This window comes from Sorex fumeus, unplaced genomic scaffold, assembly GCF_029834395.1.
Source record: "Sorex fumeus unplaced genomic scaffold, SorFum_2.1 ptg000095l, whole genome shotgun sequence".
NCBI classification, from domain to species: domain Eukaryota; kingdom Metazoa; phylum Chordata; class Mammalia; order Eulipotyphla; family Soricidae; genus Sorex; species Sorex fumeus.
The window spans coordinates 13,051,738-13,071,714 of record NW_026606152.1 but is presented as its reverse complement, the minus strand read 5'-3'; the positions used below and the strand labels follow the sequence as shown (position 1 = coordinate 13,071,714).

At 48.9% G+C, this 19,977-nt stretch overlaps 2 protein-coding genes across 2 annotated transcripts in view; both read left to right on the top strand.

The window, feature by feature from the left end:
* The first annotated feature begins 3,489 nt into the window (after window positions 1-3,489).
* LOC130040719 (arf-GAP with GTPase, ANK repeat and PH domain-containing protein 2-like) lies at window positions 3,490-5,004 on the top strand. Its single transcript, XM_056132710.1, has one exon. The coding sequence runs from the start codon at window positions 3,490-3,492 to the stop codon at window positions 5,002-5,004; it is 1,515 nt and encodes a 504-aa protein (XP_055988685.1).
* The window catches only part of SPATA13 (spermatogenesis associated 13), an 80,001-nt gene continuing 64,893 nt past the window's right edge, over window positions 4,870-19,977 (top strand). Inside the window, exon 1 of the mRNA XM_056132762.1 lies at window positions 4,870-4,908. The gene's annotated coding sequence lies outside the window, so the exon portion shown is untranslated. The remainder of the gene's footprint in view (window positions 4,909-19,977) is intronic.

Sequence of the window (19,977 nt, the reverse complement as noted above, 5' to 3'; positions counted from 1 at the left end):
AGGTGGTGCTGGGTGCTGGACTGTCCCCAGTGCCCATGCCAGCCACGGAAAGAGCCTTTGCACTGCATGACCCACGACTGGCCCCAGCTGTGTGGGGAGAACAGCTTCCTTTCAAGCTCAGAAAAGCTGAGACTATGATAATCCCATGTCCCTCCTAGAGCAGGCGAGGCTGGATGGACATTTTGGGTCACTGACAGTAGAGTTGCCACCCAGCCTCAGTCTGGGGGACTCCATATTCTTTCTTCATTGGAGGGTTAAGATGCAGGGGCCGGGACGCTAGCTCGAAGGGCTAGAGCACCCAGAGCCACCCAGTGCTGCTGTGTGTAGTCCCAGTGGCCCCCACACTGCTGGCAAGGTCCCCCCAAATAAAAGGATCTTAATTGCACAGGGTTTGTGGAGACCCCATCAGTGCACAGGCAAGTTGGGTTTTGTTGGTTTTTTTTTTTTTTTTTTTTGTGGTGCTGCGCTGCAACCCAGAACCTTACCCAGGCAAGACCCAAGCTCCACGCTGAGCCCCAGCCCCACTGCACAGCAGTCCTGGAAGGGATATGTCCAGCCAGAAGCCCCAGAGGCAGGGGTCTTCGCCTCCTCAGAAATTCCTCTTCTCTGGTCATGATGTTGGAGTACATGCAAAAGGAACTTAGAGATTTGGGAGAACAGAAGGAAGAGACTCTGTGAACTCAACATTTCTTCTAAGAGGGAGGAGTCCAATCAGGACTTAACCTCAAATTCTGTCACCCTGTCCTCTGTCCATACTGTTGCTTACCTTGACAGTTATCTTGCCCAGTGCTGGGACTTAGATCAGGGCCATGTCACAAAGCACCGAAGCTGGGGTCTGCTCTGCGCTGCCCCTGTGCATTCTTTGTGCATTCGTTTGAAGCAGCCAAAAAGGAATGTCGGTTTTAGCTGCGACAACTACAGCAGTTTCCCAAGAAGTACTCAGCCTGACCATGCCACTTGGTTGTCCTGAGAATCAGTTACAGTTACTCTGTTGAGTTTGTAGGTTTGTATTCGTGCTTTGTGGAGAGTTGAACTAAAAGCAGAATCTCCTAGGTGCCTGTGGGATAGCTTAAAGGACTGTGGGGCTGTGCTGTCCTTTTGGGAGTCACTGCCTGCGATCTGAACACCAAGTAGACCCCAAAGCACCGAGCTGGATTAGCCCCTGAGCACTGAAGTAGCACCACCAGGCTTGGCTCCTAAACAAAACAAATAAGCAGTCAGTATTGGGGGCCACATGTGGACAAGTGGAGGCAGCTAAATAGCTTTTTGTGGTCATCAGCTTCCTTTTTTCCTTCTTTCCTTCCTTCTCCTTCCTTCTTTTCCTCCCTTCCTTCTCCTTTCTCCTTCCTTTCTCCCTTCCTTCTCTTTCCCTCCCACCCTTCCTCCTTACCTCCCTCCTTTCCTCCCTCCCTCCCTCCCTCCCTCCCTTCCTTCCTTCCCTCCCTCCCTCCCTTCCTTCCTTCCTTCCTTCCTTCCTTCCCTCCCTCCCTCCCTCCCTTCTTCTTTCTCCCTTCTTTTCTTCCTTACTTCTCTTCCTTCCTTCCTTCCTTCCTTCCTTCTCTTTTCCTCCCTTCCTTCCCCTTCCTTCCCTTTCCTTCCTCCCTTTCCCTCCCTCCCTTCCTTCCTTCTTTCCCTCCCTTCCTTCTTTCTTTCTCCCTTCATTTCTTCCTTACTTCTCTTCCTTCCATCCTTCCTTCCTTCCTTCCTTCCTTCCTTCTTTCCTTCCTCCCTCCCTCCCTCTCTCACCATCCTTCCCTCTCTTCCACTTACCTTTCCTCCCTCCCTAGTCATTCATTGAGCGCAGGGCTCTAAGCCCATTCTAGAAGACTGAGCAGACCATGAGCAGGGCCCATAAGGGATTCTGGTTTGGGGAAAGAGTGTGGACACAAATTGGGGGCCTCAGGGCTTGTGAGAGGAAGGAGAGGGACAGTATTTGGTCTAAGTCATTGTGTCTGGATTCCTGGTCCTTCAGTATCACCCTCCCTTGCCCCCTGTTATCTTGATGGTTGAAGATTCACAGAATCTTCCAGGTGGTAACACATTGGTTGTAGCTCTCTCTTTTGGGGTATCTGCCGTGCTCAGGGCTTACTCCTGCTCCTTGCTCAGGGATCACTTCTACCGGAGCTCAATGAACCATATTGGGGAAGGGGAGAAGAGGGGCATGAACCCCTGTCTGCTAGGTGCAAGGCTTGTACTGTCACTCCTGCTCCTTCTGGGGCACTTCATAGAGAACAAGCAGCTGAATGCATCTTGTTCCTCATTACACCGAACCCACTTAAGCTATGTTGAGTTCCACGTGGGCTGCCAATTCACAGCCACATACTTCGGATAGCTTTTATGTGCAGTGTTTCATAATTAAGATCTTCCATTTCAAATAACGAAAGAAGATAGTTGAGTGGATATCTGGGCTTATTTTTTCCATTCCTACTGTTTATCAAAGGTTTATTATTATTATTATATAGCACAGCGGTAGGGCATTTGCCTTGCACGCAGCCAACATGGCCGACCCGAGTTCGATTCCTCCGCCCCCCTCGGAGAGCCTGGCAAGCTACCGAGAGTATCTTGCCCGCACAGCAGAGCCTGGCAAGCTGCCCGTGACGTATTCGATATGTCAAATACAGTAACAACAAGTCTCATGATGGAGACGTTACTGGGCCCACCAGAGCAAATCGTTGAACAATGGGAGGACCGACCAACCGTTATTAGTGAAACACCATGAGTTGTAGATTTACAAACTTTCCTGCTTGGATTGCAGTTATACAGCCATCGAGTACCCATCCCTCCACCAGCAGTGCCCATTCTCCACCACCAATGATCCCAGTAGCCCTCCCACCCACCCCCCACCCCACCCTGCCTCTGTGGCAGGGCATTCCTTTCTGCTCTCTCTTTCCTTTTGGGTGTTGTGCTTTGCAATAGCGGTATTGAGTGGACATAGTGTTCCATCTATAGACTACTTTAGCACACATCTCGCATCCCGAGTAAGTCCTCCAAACACCCTTTTCTTGGTGTTCCCTTCTCTATCTGAGCTGCTTTTCCCCCCAGCATGTGCTGCCAGCTTCCAAGCCGTGGAGCAGACCTCCTAGTACTTATCTCAACTATTCTTGGGTGTTCGTCTCCCATTCTTTTACTTTATATTCCCCAGATGAGTGCAGTCTTTCTATATCAAAGGTTTTTACTTAAACAAGCTCAGCAAATCCAAGAGATTACGGCCCTGTTTGAATGCATCACCCAGAATTTATCTTTTTTTCCCAACAGCCCGCATCCTTCCCCTCTGCCCCATCTCTGCAAGGGGTGCTCACTGCGCTGTGTTTTGCGTTGCAGGCGCTGCCCCGCGCCGAGGAGCCGGAGCCGGATGCGCGCTGCAGCGGGCGTGCGAGCCAGGCGGCTGCGCCCCGGAGGGCCGACGACCCCGACGACCGCGACGACCGCGAGGACGGCGAGAGCAGTTGGGGGCCGGCGCCCGCCGACGCGCACGCGAGCCGGGAGAGCATGAGCGCAGCCCGGCAGGGCGGCGGCGGGCGGGCGGCGGCGGCGGCGGGGCCCGGCGCGGGGCCCGCCCCGACGTGTGAGAACGGCGGCTGCGGCGCGGCGGACGCCCGGGAAGCGCGGCCCAGCGCGGCCAAGCTCCTGCGTCTGCTGTCGGGGGGCCGCCCGCGGCTGGCCGGCGCCGAGCGGCCCCGCTCCGTGGTGCTGGTGCGCAGCGCGTCCACCTGGACGGCGCTCGCGTCCCTCCGCAAGGCGGGCTCGTTCAAGCGGCTCAAGGCGTCCGTGCTGCAGGGCATCCAGAGCCGCGGCGACGGGGCGCGCGGGGCGCGGGACAGCACCGCAGCGCCGGGGCCGCCGAAGTCCGTCCCCAACGGCGCGCCCTGCGCCTGCCCGCCGGCCCGGGGCCCCTCCCCCGCGCGCGCGGGCGCGTCGGACGGCTCGGACCCGGAGGAGACGGCCGACGACGCCTTCCAGCGCAGCACGCACCGCTCCCGCAGCCTGCGCCGCGCCTACGGCCTGGGCCGCATCCGCCTGCTGGACGCCGACGCGCCGCCGCCCCGCGCCCCGGGCCCCGCCGGCCCCAGGAGCCGGAGCTCGGACGGCGCGCGCTCCCCGGCGCAGAGCACTTGCAAGCGCAAGTTCGCCGCCAGCCTGGCCGAGCTCAAGAGCGCGCGGGACCAGCCGGCCCCCCGGAGGACGCTGAGCAGCTCGTCGGCCGACTCGGAGCGCTCGGGGGGCTCGGAGAGAAGCACCAAGCGCTGGAAGAGCCCGGTCCGCGTCCTGAGGCTGGTGAGCGGCTCGGCCGAGGGCGCCTGGCGGAGGGAGGCGGCCCGGGAGCCCCCGCCGAAGCCCCGGCCCCGCAGCGCGCTGCACGACGACTACTCTCGCCGCGCGTCGGCGGGCAGCGAGCAGGCGCGCAGGGGCCGATCGGCATCCCTGCACAGCGTGTACGCAGCCGTGGACTTCGGGTCCGTGCCCGTGGTGGACGTGGACACGGCGGTGTTTCCCCTCGAACCCGCACCCCCCGCGGCATCTGCGTCCGCAGACGCTGGACCAGGAGCCGGTGATGCAGCATCCAGCTCAGCTGCGCCGGGAAGCGCGGCCGCATCCAGCTCAGCTCAGGAAAGGCGTGGAGAGCTGTCGGATGCCCAGAAACCCGGCCGCCCGGCTCCCGGGGATCCCGAACACCTGATCTCCCCGCCCAGGCCCGCCACGCCCAAGCCCCGCAGTCCGCAGAGCCCGTGTGCTGGGGGTCTCCGCAGCCTCAGCTCGCGGCCCTTGAGCGCGGTGACTGGTGAAGACGGAGCCCAGGTGCCCTCATCCCTCCGGGATTCTGCATCCAGCAGGAGCGACGATGATGGCCTTCTAGACCCGGCCGGCAACCATGCCCCATCGAGTCCCAGGGAGGAAGGGAGAGAAGAGGTAAGGACTGGGCTTGTCCGGGTAATGCTGCTGTGGGTGTCTACCCTGGCGTTGCCCTGCGAGTTCCGAGTCTCGTGCCCGTCTCCTGGAGAATGAGCAGGGCCCGGCGAGCGCCTGGAACTCGGCGAGATGTTGTTGACCTCCTGTCCCTGGGGAATGTGTGGCATCTGTGAAACCCTGTGCAATGCCACTGAACCTGCAGCTGAGCTCCATGTCCGTCCCCAGCGTGGATGTTAGTGGCAGTGTCTTCCCTCCCCCCTCCCCGCTCTTTTAGCGTTTGAGTCGCACCCTGTGGTCTCAGGGTTTACTGCTGACTCTGCGCTCAGATAACTCCTGGGGGGTGGGCTGGGTTTGGGGGGGGAACTATATGCGGTGCTGGGGAATCGAACCCAGGAGCCAGCAGCGCGCAAGGCAAGAGCCCTATCCTTTGAACGATTTCTCAGAGCTTTCCTTTTCCCTCCCACTTCCCCCTCGCCCCATTCCAGTGAGGTGTCTGGCCTTAAAGAAGTTTCTTTGCCGTAATGGCGAGGTTTGGTTTCTGTCACCCCCTGCTTTAAAGAAATTTCTCTGAGCGTTCTGTTTTCAGGGTGGAACTGAAACCTCCACTGCTTCTATAACTGGTAGCTGTTGAAGCTTCAGGAGCAGTGTTCTTTTCCTGCGGGTCAGGCATCTCATTCATTTTCCTTCTCTGCATGATCTTCCCTTTATAACTGCATTCACTGGCACCCCCTACAGAGCTGAGAGAGGAGGAAGCCTGTCCACACACCTGTTGCAGATCACTCCCCCAAATGCACCACAGGTATAAATTGGCTCTCGCCTTAGTAAATCAGCCCTTAACGTCCCAGTCTTGCCCCAGCCCCTGGGGAGGAACTGAGTTTTGCCTTCATGCCCAGAAGCCAGGTCTGTCTCCAAGCTGCTCTGTATTTTTGCTACACAGAGAAACTTAGCAAGAGAAGCCTGTGTGTCACAGTCAGCCTCAAGAATCCCAGGCACCAGGAGGAGTGACCGCCTGACTTTCTGTGGAGGGAGGCTTATGGGGAAATCTCAGGGCTGGTCACCTTCTAGGAGTTTTGTCTGTTCACTCCCTTGCATATTTCCAGAGAAGCCTTGTGGGATAGTTGTAAGGACAGGGCTGGTTGCCAGCCTTGGGAAAAGCTTTCAGTCCTGCAGACTGTGGTCGAAGAATTGACTGAGTCCCAAACCTGTCTGGGCTCTCCTGGTGAGGCTGAGATGGATTCTTATTTCTGCCACCAGCTCTACTCATGGAGGATTTGTGCAGATCTAGAAGGTTCTTGATGTTAAAGGTTAGCGTGAAAATTGTGTAGATGTTGATAATTCTACAAAATTCCTTCAAGAGTACACATGTCAAATCTGCATGCAGTGTAGTACTGTACTCTCCTCCCGTTGTTCATCGATTTGCTCGAGCGGGCCCAGTAATGTCTCCATTGGAGACTTTGTTGTTACTGTGTTTGGCTTATCAGATACGTCACGGGTAGCTTGCCAGGCTTTGCCGTGCATTTCCACAAAATTTCTATGTAGCCATCAAGCTTCCTCTTGTTCTTTTATTGTTTGTTTGTTTTTGATTTGGGTCCACACCCAGCAGTGCTCAGGGCTTATTCCTCGCTCTCTGCTTAGGGATCACTCCTGGCAAGGCTCAGGGAACCATATGGGATGCCCTGGATCAAATCCAGGTTGACCACAATCAAGGCAAACATTCCACCTGCTGTACTGTCAGTCTGACCCTTTCTCTGATTTTCTTTCAAAGTCACACCGTCATACTGTCCTCCCGTTGTTCATTGATTTGCTCAAGCGGGCCCAGTAACGTCTCCATTGGAGACTTTGTTGTTACTGTGTTTGGCTTATCAAATACGTCACGGGTAGCTTGCCAGGCTCTGCCGTGCGGGCTCTCTGAGAGGGGCGGAGAAATCGAACTCGGGTCGGCCATGTTGGCTGTGTACAAGGCAAACACCGTACCGCTGTGCTATCGCTCCAGCCCTTCTTTCAAAGTAAATATTAAATTTTAAAAGTCTGTGATGGTTTTGCTCAGTTTACATTTTATACATTGCAATCTTCTCTGTCAACTGGGAAAGAAGTGTTTGTAAAATATAAAATGAAACATTCCCTTTATTTGACATTTAGGGAGGAAAAAATCAAAAATGAAATGAAAACATATGAAGAATTGCAATAATTTTAACCATTATGGGTTCAAAAGTTTTTGTTTAGTGGCTCATTACAGAAAAAGAAAGTTGTTTTTACTCTATTTTAATGTACAGTATATCATTTTTATTTGCTTATTTGATAATTCTACCATTCAGAGGTTGTACTTACATTTAATAGTAGGTTAATCTGTGGTTATTGTTGACTATAAAAGTTGTTAACTTTCGGGCTCAGCAATAAGTTGTTTTACTGAATAAAACAATTTTATTAAATAAATTAAAAGCTGTAGAAAATGGAATTTAAAATAAGTATGACACAATTTCTAGTAAAGGAAAATGTATTTTTATTTAGAGTATGTATTTACAATGGAATATTCTAAACGTGACAAAGTAATCTTTTAAAATTGTCAGCAGTTTAACAGGAATTTATGTGGCTTTAATAATCTTTGGGAATATCAGAATGTTCAGAAAATCAACTCATGAGTGTCACAGTCCTGCCCCCTAGTGGTAAGCGTGTTCTAAGCCCAGTGGCCTGAGAATAACAGGAGTCCTGACAGACACTTCATCAACATTATCACACTATGGGGCTGGAGACAAAGTACAGCAAATAGAACATTTGCCCGCTGCCAACTCAAGTTTGATTCCTTCATCCCATATGGTCCCCTGAACCTGCCAGGAATGATTCCTGAGTGGAGAGCCAGAAGAAAGTAAGCCCTGTGCACCACCCCGCCCAATGCAGTTTACCTTTCCTGCTGTTGAGAGCCCTAACTGTTCTCTTGAGAAGGGCCAGGCACTGTGTTGTTGCTGCTTTTCCTCCCTAAGCACACAGTAACTCCTTTGGGGGGCGTCAGAGAGCCCTCAAAGAGAGACCTGTATGTGCTACGTACAAACTCAGTGGGCTTGGATAGTGCGATTTATGCTCTATAGGAAACTTTTCTTTCCTTATGGACTTACATTTGGGGTTACACTGAGCACGACTCAGCTACTCCTGGTATGTTGCTTTCGGTTCATGCCTGGTGGTACTCAGGGGACCATGCGGTGACACAGGTCATATTCAGGGTTCCCACATGCCGTGCCTGTCCTCCAGCCCTCTGAGCATCTCCTAGGCCTCGATGAGGATCTTTCAAATGAGAAACCATGTGACTCCTTCACAGGGTGTTCTGTGAATATTAATCTTTTGGTAAATGTTTGCAGTTGATTGTTGTCTTAGCTCTGCTACTGAAAGTTTGGTGATATTGGGATAATTGTTGAACTTCTCTTGTTTCAGTCTTCTCAAGGGTGCCAGGTAGAGTTGTTTGATTTGCCCCAGACTAGTAAGAGTTGAAGTGAGGCATATCAGACACTTAACCCAGAATTAACACTGGTTGTCCCCCTTGTGATTGGTGATTTATTTTATCCTACGTGCACGTAACCTGATTTCTTTAGATTTCAACTGCTAGTTAGCATTTCTTTCTTTTTTTTTTCCTTTTCCTTCAAAGTAGTTTTGATACTCCGTTGTCATAGTCTCAGATAAAACTGAACTTTTCAAATAATTAGTTTGGCTTTGTGTTCGAAATAAATGCATGAGAGTTAGGGATTCCAATAAAACCAAGTATTTCTACGTTCACTCAATAATGAATCAAATGTATTGCTACCAGATAAAACACTTAAGTATTTTATCTGTAAGGCAGCATTCCTCAAACTTCCACACCTGTCTGCATACTCAGCGGCTGGAGGGTCGGCATACTTAACCACAGGTCTGCACTATGACCCACTGAGGTATGTCCTTGGTTTTCAACCTCTCTAACCCTACAGACCAGCAGTTGTATGGGGATCAGTGGTTGAAAACTTTTATTCTAAGGTTTACTGGATGATATCAAGGAGATGATGAGTAAGTTAAAGTCAGCTAAGTTACAGAGGAACTGTGCAGAATGTACTACGTTCCATAAAAGAGGCAAACCTGTAATGCTAGAGAGTGGGGGAGAGTTTCAGAGGAGTTTCTTGCTCCTGGGCCATGGTGTAAGGTGACCACATTTTTACAGTGGGCTTACTCCTGGCTCTGCGCTCAGGGGTCATTCCTGGTGGGATTCAGGGGACCATATGGGGTTCTGGGGATCGAATCTGGGTTAGTCGCTGTACTGTCGCTCCAGCCCTTGAGTATTAACCAAATTTCAGTTGAGGAAAGGCGAGGTGGCTGTAGAGGGTTATGAAGAAGAAGGTGGGACATTTCAGTGACCAGATAGGCTTAGGCTTTCTAGATCTAGAGAACGGGAGTGACATCATGAGGTTTGGTAAACTGGGGTGGGGGGCGTCGGAGGGGGCTCAGATCATGGGATTCCAGTTCAGGAATTCATATGCTACTGAGTACAGGGAGCCAGGGATTTTTCTGAATAGAAAAGGCAACCCCCAGAGCTATATGTTTCAGAACTGCAATGATGCAGCACATACGAAGTAAGAGAATTAGAAAGTTTACCAGAAAGGAACCAATGAGTTTATTACCCAGGGGAGCCCAGAGGCAAGAAGGCTCTGAAATATGGACATAGAAATGGAATGTGTCAGGTAGGAAGAGAGGAGTGAACGAGCAGCACAGAGTAAATAACAGTATGCTTAGTCATTCAGCAGTTTTCTCACCTACCTGATATTCCAGGTAGAGGAGAAAGGAAGGGTGGTTGTCCAGCCCTCCTCCCCAAGCGATCTGTATTCTTTTAGGTTTACAGTATGATGGGTTGATTCAAATGTCTGCAAATCGTGATGGTGATGCAAAGTGACAGATGTCTAATGAGAAGTGTACAAAGTACCCTGTGAGTACAAAATGATTAACTCTGGTGCAGAGGAATGTCGTTAGAGACAGGTAGTGGCTGGGGCCCTTCAGAAGACCAGGGTGGGGGGCAGAGGCTTGAAAGGAGGAGTATGGAGATCAGATGGCTAAGCTGAGTGGTTCTCTCATGTCTTCTGTTGTTCCTCCTCTACAGAGGGGGCCTCAAGGAGGTAGTGACAGCGGCCGCCTCGCTTGGCTCACGGGGTCATCGTGTGACTGAATGAAGCAATGCTAGACGTGAGCTCTGCATGCTTGTGTCCACACAGTGACTAATACTCCATGCTCAGGGAACTGCAGCTTGCTCATACCGACTTTTGTATGGGGTGGTTGGGTGGAGAAGGGAGAGATAAGGTGGAGATTGGAGGATTGGTCTGTAGGTAACTATGAAGGGCCTTGCTTGCCACTTTGGAGTTTGGACTTTCCCCCAGCACAGCCCAAAGTCAGAGAAATGTTTAAGCAGGGAACCAGGAGGAGGCCCAGCTCTGTGTGCAGGATTGGGTAGTGGGGGTTGGAGGATGCATGTCTCTCGGTGGTCTTGTCCACAGAAATGGGGTGGGGGATTGGATTCCACTATGATTTCCCAGTTAGTATTTTCAATTAGTGTTTGACGATTTGGGCTGGAGCGATAGCACAGCGGGTAGGGCTTTTGCCTTGCACGCGGCCAACCTGGGTTTGATTTCTCCATCCATCTTGGAGAGCCCAGCAAGATACCAAGAGTATCCTGCCCACACAGCAGAGCCTGACAAACTCCCCGTGGCGTATTCGATATGCCAAAAACAATAACAGCAAGTCTTACAATGGAGATCTTACTGGTGCCTGCTAGAGCAAATCAATGAACAATGGGAGGACAGTGCAACAGTATAGTGCTTGACTATTTGGGGAATGAGAAAAGTCAGAGTTCAGCTGATGGGGGGGTGTGGGAGGACCAGTGGTGAGATTAGAACTCAAAAACACACAAAAACAGATTAGAACTGAATGTAGCTCTCTTTTGGTTTTGATTTTTGGGACACAATAGTGGTGCTCTGGGCTTACTATACTCAGGAGTGATCTCTGGCAGGGCTCTGGGGACTATATGGGATGTCAGGGATCCAACCTGGGTTACCACATACAAGGCAAGTGTCTACCCAGTGTATGATCTCTTCTGCGTGAAAGTGCTTTATCCTCCTTCCACTTGACAGGAGCACACCCTGAATCCCTTTGTCAGGAACTGAGAAATATTTATGGGTTTTATCCTTTTTATCCTCATGGATTTCTGGTTCCAAAATTGTTGGAAGGGGTTGTTGAACCACTGGGTCTCATGGTGTTAAAAGTTTAACTGAAAAAATATCTGTTCTTTAGAATCACAGTGTGGTTATCACAGTGTGTGGTGGTCCATTAGGGGCCATGATTTACAAAAGGTGTACATAATAGAGCTTCAGGCATAAAGTGTTCCAGCCCCACCCACCACCAATGTCAGCTTCCCTCCATCAAGTTGTCGGATTACCTTCCCCACCCCACGCACCTCCTTAACAGATATTGTTTTTATTTTTGGGTTAAACCTGGCGGTGCTCAGGGCTTATATCCTGACTCTACACTTAGGTGGGGCTTCGGAAACCATATAAATTGCCAGAGATCAAACATGGGTCGACTGCCTGCAAGACAAGTGTACCATCTGTCTGGCCCCAACAGGCACATTCTTAACTTACATTATTGTACTATGAGCATGAGCTTACCCACAGGGGTTTCTGGTTTGCCCCAGGATATTTCCAGGGTGTGCCCTAGTCTCTTCAGTGGAGATTTTAGCTTGTCCTGGATTCCACTGGCACCTAGGAACCATCTTTATATTTTATATTTTGTTCCTTCCTCAAGGAAAAAAAAGAAGTGGGTTTTTGTGGCACCACATGCATAAGGTCCTGAAAACAAACCTTTCATAAAACCAATTTATAGCCCTAGGGCAATCCTAGCAGGTGACTAGATTCTCAAACTGTGGAGCTTTGTGGTGGTGGTGGTGGTGGTGGTGGTGGTGGTGATAGTGATTATGGTGATGGTGATGGTTGATGGTTGATGACGATGGTGATGATGGTGGTGATGATGGTGATGGTGATGATGATGATGTGATGATGGTGATGGTGATGATGATAATGGTGGTGATGATGATGGTGATAGTGGTGGTGATGATGATGGCGATGGTGATGGTGATGATGGTGGTGATGGTGATGATGGTGATGATGATGATGATGATGGTGTTGCCCCCAAGATGCTGAGGGGTTGTGTGATTTAATTAGTTGTAGGTTCACAACATATTTTTTGACAGATTGTTCAGGAATTAATCTTTTTTCCCTATTTTTCAAACTTCATTTAAATGCCATGGTTTATAAAGTTGTTTCTAATACAGTTGTTTTGAGTATGCAATATTCCAGCACCAATCACACCAGCAGTGTGACCTTCTCTCTGCCATTGTTTCCAGTTTCCCATGTACTCCTGAACCTGCCCCTTGGCAGGTACAAAATAATTTATTTTATAATGCCTGTTTCAATATAAAAACAAAGAATAATAAAAGTGGAATTATTAAGTAGAATTTTGTGAAAGTTTAACAGTAAGAGAAAGTTCGTGAACATTTTATATCTCACAGTGGTGTTGTTAAAGTCAAGGCCTGAGGATTTACTGAGCTGTTTGTTTTTAGTTGAGCTTCTGTATTGTTGCTTTTGCTTATTGAGCTCAGTGGACTTTGATGCTACTTTCCCATCTAATTTGCTGTGCTCCTACTGGGCTGTGAGTACTGTGGAATTTGGAGGTTACCTGGGAGTTTCATCAGCTTAGCATCTCTGTAGAGATGCAGTGAAGCAGTGAAATTTGAAGCAATGAAGTTGGGCTGTTCATGTGGTGGCAGTGGCAGGGTGTGTGTGTGGCTGCTGGGGCTTCAGCAGGGCAGAAATTTGGCCCACCCCCCTCCAAGGGCACCCCAGAGTTTTCAGCCCAAAGACTAGTGTACCTGTGAGTTTCAGTGGATTGGCTTGGCGTCTCTCCCGAGGTGATTGGTGAAGCTTTGGGATTTACACCATTTACACAGTGGGGCTGTGGGATATAGGTGCTGCTCTGGGGCTGGGATAGGTGGGGGTGGCTCGCCCTGACCCCATGAGAACTCCAAAGCTTTCAACCCAAGAACCACTGCACTAGGAAGTCTGGGTGGCTCAGCGTCTCTTCAGAGATTGGTTGTGAAGCAGTGAAGTGGGGCTGTTTGTATGGTGGCAGGTGCAGGGTGTGGGTGGGGCTGCTAGGTCTTTCGGCTGTTCCCTTCCCAAGGGCGCCCCAGAGTTTTCAGCCTAAAGACTGATGTACCCATGAGTTTCATCAGCTTGACTTCCATCTCACAGGAATTATTCTTTGGTTTGCCCAAATAGCTAGTTGGGAAATGGAACACACAGAGGCTGGCACTGTGTGTTAAAATTGCACACACACACACACACACACACACACACACATTCACACACACTCAGTGTGTTTAAAGAGTTCTCCTGGAGGCTCTGAATTATCCTCAAAGCCATTCTTAGAAACAGAGATGAGATTTTATAGAGAGAAGTAAATCAAGTGGCCAAAGAAAGTCTACCCAAGGTGTTTTTAGTAGTTGTTGAGATATTAAATGCGTATCTCACTAATTGCAAGAAATAGTTTGGTGATTTTGGAGGGACTTACAATCAAGAACACTTCTGTAGCCCAAATGTATCTCCTGTGCCTTTTGCGCTTGATTCCTGCTCATACTGAGGACTCACAGGCAGCTGCTGAACTGCTATTTTTACACCTTTTCATCTTTTTCTTTTTAAAAGGGGAAAAATGGTGGTCACTTCCTGACATTGCTTCAGGTGCGCCAGGGCTGCCAGGAATTGCACAATGGGTCCTGGATGTGTTCGTGGTGTGCTCTGCCACTGATCTCTAGCCCCAGGCCTCTGTGTCTCTATTGTGTGTATGTGTGGGGGGTAGGCTGGCTTGGAATAGTTCTTTACAGTTGTGCTCGGTTCTTACTCCTTGCTCTGTGCTCAGAGACTCACTCCCAGCAGTGCTTGGAGGACGATATGTGGGGCTGGGTTTGACATGGTACACGCAAACCAAGTGTTTTAACTCTTGCACTCTCTCTCTAGCCTCCCAGGCTCTTCATTTTTCACTTGTATTGGGCAGAGAACATGCCCTCTGTGGTGGCTTCTGGCACGATGCTCAGGGTAGGCTGCTCGTGATCAGACTTGGAACTCCTGTGTGTAGAGTATGTGCTTCAGTTTTTAAACTTCTCTGATGCCCAGTCAGTTTTTCTGTCCTTTCATACACAGGTACTTCTTTTGCAGTGGAAAGTTTCAGAAATATTTCTGAATGAATATTTAGTATTTACTAGGCAATGAAATATAAAATATAAAAAATCACGATCACAATCATTCTGTTGTTCGTCGATTTCCTCAAGCAGGCACCAGTAACGTCTTCTTCCTAGCCCTGAGATTTTAAAAGAGCCATTTCAATGCTCTTTCAGGATTAGGAGAATGAAACCCATCATTGTTACTGGAATTTGGCATATTGAGTACGACACGGGAAGTTGCCCAGACTCTGCCGTGCGGGCAGGATACTTTTGGTTGCCTGCCAGGTTCTCCAAAGGAAAAATAAGATTGATAAGATGTCCCAGCTTCCAGGAGCTGGGTTTTATAGTCTCTGTGTCTTGGCCGTTGATGGGACCAACCTGGCGCTGGCGGCAGCTGGTGGGTTTGACGCCTGCCTACTGGAAGATGGGGGCCTGGGTGGAGAAGGCCCAGTCCCAATTCGAGTAGGCTTGGAGATCTCAGCCCTGGGACCCGCATGCCTAGGTTTCTCTGCCAGTTCTTTCATGCATGAAAGAATATATATATTTATATTTATAAAAATATATATTATTTATATATAATATATTTATAAAATATAAAAATATAAAAAATGTAAAATGTAAAAATGCTTCTTAAATGTAAAGTCTAGAGGCCAGGGGTTGAGGCTCAGTGATAGAGTAACTTCCCTTATGTATATGAGGGACTGGGTTCTATCAAAAAAAAAACTGAAAAAAATCTGAATACACAGCTAATTCTTGAATTTGCCGGTGGCTCATTTCTTGAATAGCTTCTCTCAAGTGAAATGTCATCAAATAAGCTTTTCTCATTAAGTAAAAGTAGGAGAAGGGGACCCAATTATGTGCCTGTGGGGCAAGGAGGGGTCTGGTCCCCAACGCGTGTCGACCTTGTCAGAATAACTGTGTAGCCAATACTGAGTGATGTCCTGGGATCTCTATCAGTTCTCCACAGTTTGTGGGACCCTTAATGTCTAGACACTGCAGGGCCTGCCAGAACCCCCTTGTCTCCCCTGACCTACTGCTTTGTCCTGATTTGTGGATCACAAAGGCTTGGCTGAAGCCAGCCCTGATTAGGGAGGAAAGAGGGGCTCTTCTTGTGGGGGAAATTGTAGTTTATAGCTTCCCTTTTAATGATGATTTTGGTCACAATGGAGACATTACTGGGCCCACTCGAGCACATCGATGAACAACGGGAGGATAGTGACAGTGACAATAATGAAGTTGACATCAGTGTATTTACTTCTCTGATTTTCACTTTCTTTCCTTTTTGTTTTTTGTTTTGGGGACACACCCAGCGATGCTCAGGGCTCACTCCTAGTGGGCCTCAGAGTACCATATGGGCTGCCAGGGTTTGAACCAGGGCCACAGTGGACAAGAAAAGTGCCGTAACCCCTTTACTATCTCTCTGGCTCCTAGAGTGACTTGAGTCACAAAACTAGATCTGATTGTGGAGGAAGCAAGATTCTCTGTTCCTCTTTCTCTTCCCTTTTCTTTTTGTTTTGGAGGCACACCTAGTGGTGCTCAGGCTTAATCCTGTCCCCGTGTACAGGAATCACTGCACATAATGGACACAGGACCATACACAGTGCTGGGAATCAAGCCAGCCTCAGCTACTTTTGAGCCATACCTGGCAATGCAAGGCAAGTCCCTAAGCCCCTTACTGTACTGTATTTGCTGTACTGTATTTCCACCCCCGGGCCAGTCTTCTTTTCCCTCGCCTACCAGCGTGTTTTGCCTATTCTGCCCTGGGCCTGCCAGCACTCTAGTAAGAAATAGAGTGCAGTGGCTGGGGACATTATCACGCCTGGACCCCAGCACTGCATGGTTCCTGAACAGTGTCAGAAGTGATCCCCAGAAAGTAACCTGCAAGTACTCTAATGTTTAAACAAGTTCAGTTATGCAATGAGTTTCTAACATTCAGATCTAAAACATGATTATTTATTTGAGGATACTTGTCATTTTTAAGGCAACATTAAAAGAGGAAAGAGATAATTTTGATAAAGATGATACTTTATATTTACTGAGAAAAGAATGCTTGAATAGAGCTATATTCTTCAACATGTGTTTCAGAGATTTTTTTTTTAATATTTTTGGTGGAGGGGCAAGGTGGGCATATCCAGCGGTATTCAGGGGTTACTCCTGGCTCTGCACTCAGGAATAATTTCTGGCAGTGCCCAGGGGACCTATGGGATGCCCAGGGTTGAACCCCGGTCGGCCATAGGCAAGGCAAATGCCCTGCCCACTTACTGTCTCTCTGGCCCACGGACGAAATATTTTTAAAGCCAGGATCACAGTGGACATTTATTTCATAATACGATGGTTTTAAACTGTCTCTTTTCTCTTGATAAGTCCAGGTCTAAAACAGCAACCTGCAGTTCTATTTCTTCTCTTCATGGGTGTGAAATTCAGCATTGCGATGCCATTGATTTTGAGATAATATGGTAGTCTGGGTTTTCTTTTTCTTTTCTTTTTTGTTTGTTTATTGTTTGTCTGTATATTTTTAATACTCAAAGCCCTGAAAATAAAGTTTCTGAAAAGAGAGAGAGTACAGTGGGTAAGGCATGTGCTTTGCATGTGGTTGCCTGGGGTTCCAGCCTCTGCATCCCATATCATCCCCTGAGTACTGCCAGGAGTGATATCTTGAGTGCAGAGCCAGAAGTAACACCTGAGCATTGCCAGGTATGGCTCAAAACCAATAACCAAAAATCTTGTGAGGGATTTTGGCAAAGGCTAAGAGAAAAAACCTCATTAGTAAAAGGTTTTTCAATTAGTATTTGAGCCAGCTGAATTAAATGAAGTCTTCTCTAGAGCACAAGCATTGGAATTCTGAATAAATTGCTTATTCTATCCATAAAACAAGGCAGAGGCAGAAACTCTGTGTTTGAAGTGTGTCTTCAAAGACAGGCAAAGACAATTGAAGTATCTGAAACCAATACTATACTCTGAGGGAAAGGAGAATCAATTGAGATACGTCTAATGAATGGCCCACCTCTGCTAAGGGACAGACCCCAACTTTCACAGAGCACAAGACTTCACTCCTGTTCTTTTGTTTTGCTTATGCAGGAATCTTTAAAAGTCACTTCAGAATTACAATTCTAGGAATAAAGTTAAAACTTCTTAATTTGGGGAGCTTTGGACCACACCCGGCAGTGCTCAGGGGCTACTACTGGCTCAGTGCTCAGGGGTTTCTCATGGTGTTGCTAGGGATTGAACCTGCTGATCTTTGACTCATAGAACTTTACATTTTAAGTGATATATATATATATATAGCTCCTGGGACTGGGGGGGGACCTTGAGGGGTGCCCATAAACCAGACCCTCACACCTGATTTTACAGTGGGGTAAAATCCTTTAAGAGAGTGGTAAAAGGGGGATAAAAGCTTTATTTGTGACAGGGAATAAAGGGTAATTACCACAATAAGATCCAAGTACAAAATAAAAAAAAAATTTTGTAGGAGTACTGCTATTTATTCAGCCACTGATTAGCTGATTGAATTGTGCATGAACTCCACCTTACTTTTTTTCCATTTTTTATCATTTTATTTATTGAATCACCGTGAGAGCAGTTACAAAGCTTTTGGGTCTAAGTCTCAGTCATACAATGAAACACCCGTACCTTCACCAGTGCCCATTCTCCACCACCAAAAATCCCAGTATACCCCCATCCCACACCCTCCCCCTGCCTGTGGGGCAGATGATTTCCACATTACTCTCTCTCTACTTTGATCACATTCACTATTTCGACACCAGACCCACCATTATTTGAGATTTTACCCCAACACTCAGATCTGCTGAAAAGGCAACAATAGACAATTTGTGTTCTATTGCTGGTTATGAATAACATATGATGTCGTGTGGCTGCAGTAGGGCCATGTGGTTTTGAAATTCCGAAATTTTAACACTTAAATCTGGAGGGATTTCTGCCAAAAGCCACTGGGTTTAGAGATCTGCTCCTGAGTCTCTGGGATCATGGCCGTTGAGCAGCTTGATGAGGAGCCAGAGAGGCCGTTTGTGGGCAATGACTTGGGGCCTCATTGGGGTGGGGAGGACAGGCCCGGCTCCGCCCCCGCCCCCATCCCGTGAGGCCCAACAAGTTTCGTCACTGTGGGCCCAAGCCTGACTGTCCAATGGCCTCTGGAGGATGACAGCCACCAAGTCACCAAGAGGGAGCAGGCGGAGGGACAGCACCCATTCCCCCCCACTGGGGTGACCCGGCGACAGTAACCTACTGTGGGGTCTGGACGCATTTCTGCGAAAAGCCGCTGGGTTTCGAGATTTGTTTCTGAGTCTCTGGGATCATGGCCGTTAAGCAGCTTGATCAGGAGCCAGAGAGGCCGTTCGTGGGCGATGACTTGGGGTCTCGTTGGGGTGGAGAGGACAGGCCCGGCTCCCCTGCCCCCCCATCCCGTAAGGCCCAACAAGTTTCGTCACTGCGGGCCCAAGCCTGACTGTCCAGTGGCCTCTGGAGGATGACAGCCACCAAGTCGCCAAGAGGGAGCAGACGGAGGGACAACACCCTTTCCTCCCTGGGGTGGCCCGGCGACAGTAACGTACTGTGGAGTCCAGATGCATTTCTGCCAAAAGCCACTGGGTTTTGAGATATTTTTCTGAGTCTCTGGGATCATGGTCGTTAAGCAGCTTGATCAAGAGCCAGAGAGGCCATTCGTGGGTGATGACTTGGGGTCTCGTTGGGGTGGGGAGGACAAGCCTGGCTCCACCCCCATCCCATGAGGCCCTGTGTGTCTCGTCACTGGGGGCCCAAATGTGACTATCCAGTGGCCTCTGAAGGATGGCGGCCACTGGGCCGCCAGGGGGAACAGGCCAAGGCACGAAACCTATTCCCACCTGGGTTGGCCCAGCACCGGTAGCCTACTGCAGAGACCAGATGCATTCCTACCTAAAGCCACTGGGGTCTGAGATTCGTTTCTGAGTCTCTGGGATCATGTCCATTGAGCAGTTCAATCAGGAACCAAAGAGGCCTTGCCTCCAATTATATAGCTGAGCCGGAGGTGGTTTGTGGATGTGTTTCCCACATACCTAACTTTTGGCCATTTACTTTCTTGGTAAACTTTGCCCCAATTTTTGGGGGTCTGGCCAAAGGCACAGCAGCAATTTTGGGGTATCTGGAAGTCTGAAGGCGCCATGAGGCTGCTGATGCACTCGCCTCACAGGTACAGATTGACCTGCTGGCAGCACCATACCCCCTTACAAAATAAAATTTAATGCACCATGTTTTCGATGTCAGAGGTGAAAACTTAGTTATATAAATGAAAATAAGTAGTATACTATATTCTATAAAATACTTTGAATTTTATTTATTTGGCTTGGGGTCCACACCTGGCTGTGCTCAGAGCTTATTCCAGGTTCTTTGCTCAAGGATCCTGGCAGGGCATATGGGATGCTGGGGATAGAATCCAGGTTGGCTGCATGCAAGGTAAATGCCCTTCTCACTGTATTCCAGCCCCCAAATACTTTGAATTTCTTTATTTACACAGGTTAAAATAATATCACAATCAATCATCACAGACTATAAGTTTTATTGGAGCAAGAAATATGGAATCAATTAGTTATGTACCTCTCCAGGCAGGCCAGCTGAAGGGTGGGAGAGGACCTAGGGACATTAGTGTTGGGACACTGTATGCCTGAAATGACTCTAATCACAGTGTCTTCATTAAAATTAAAAAAGAAGAGGGCTTGGTCATTTTCATACTTCAGAACTAGACTGAAGTTGGTTCTTGAATGTTGCTCTCAAACCGGTGTCCATCCTTGGGTGCTTCTCAGTTT

Excerpts from the sequence above, each read along its gene's own strand:
- LOC130040719 (XM_056132710.1), top strand. The coding sequence starts at position 3,490 with ATGAGCGCAGCCCGGCAGGGCGGCGGCGGGCGGGCGGCGGCGGCGGCG.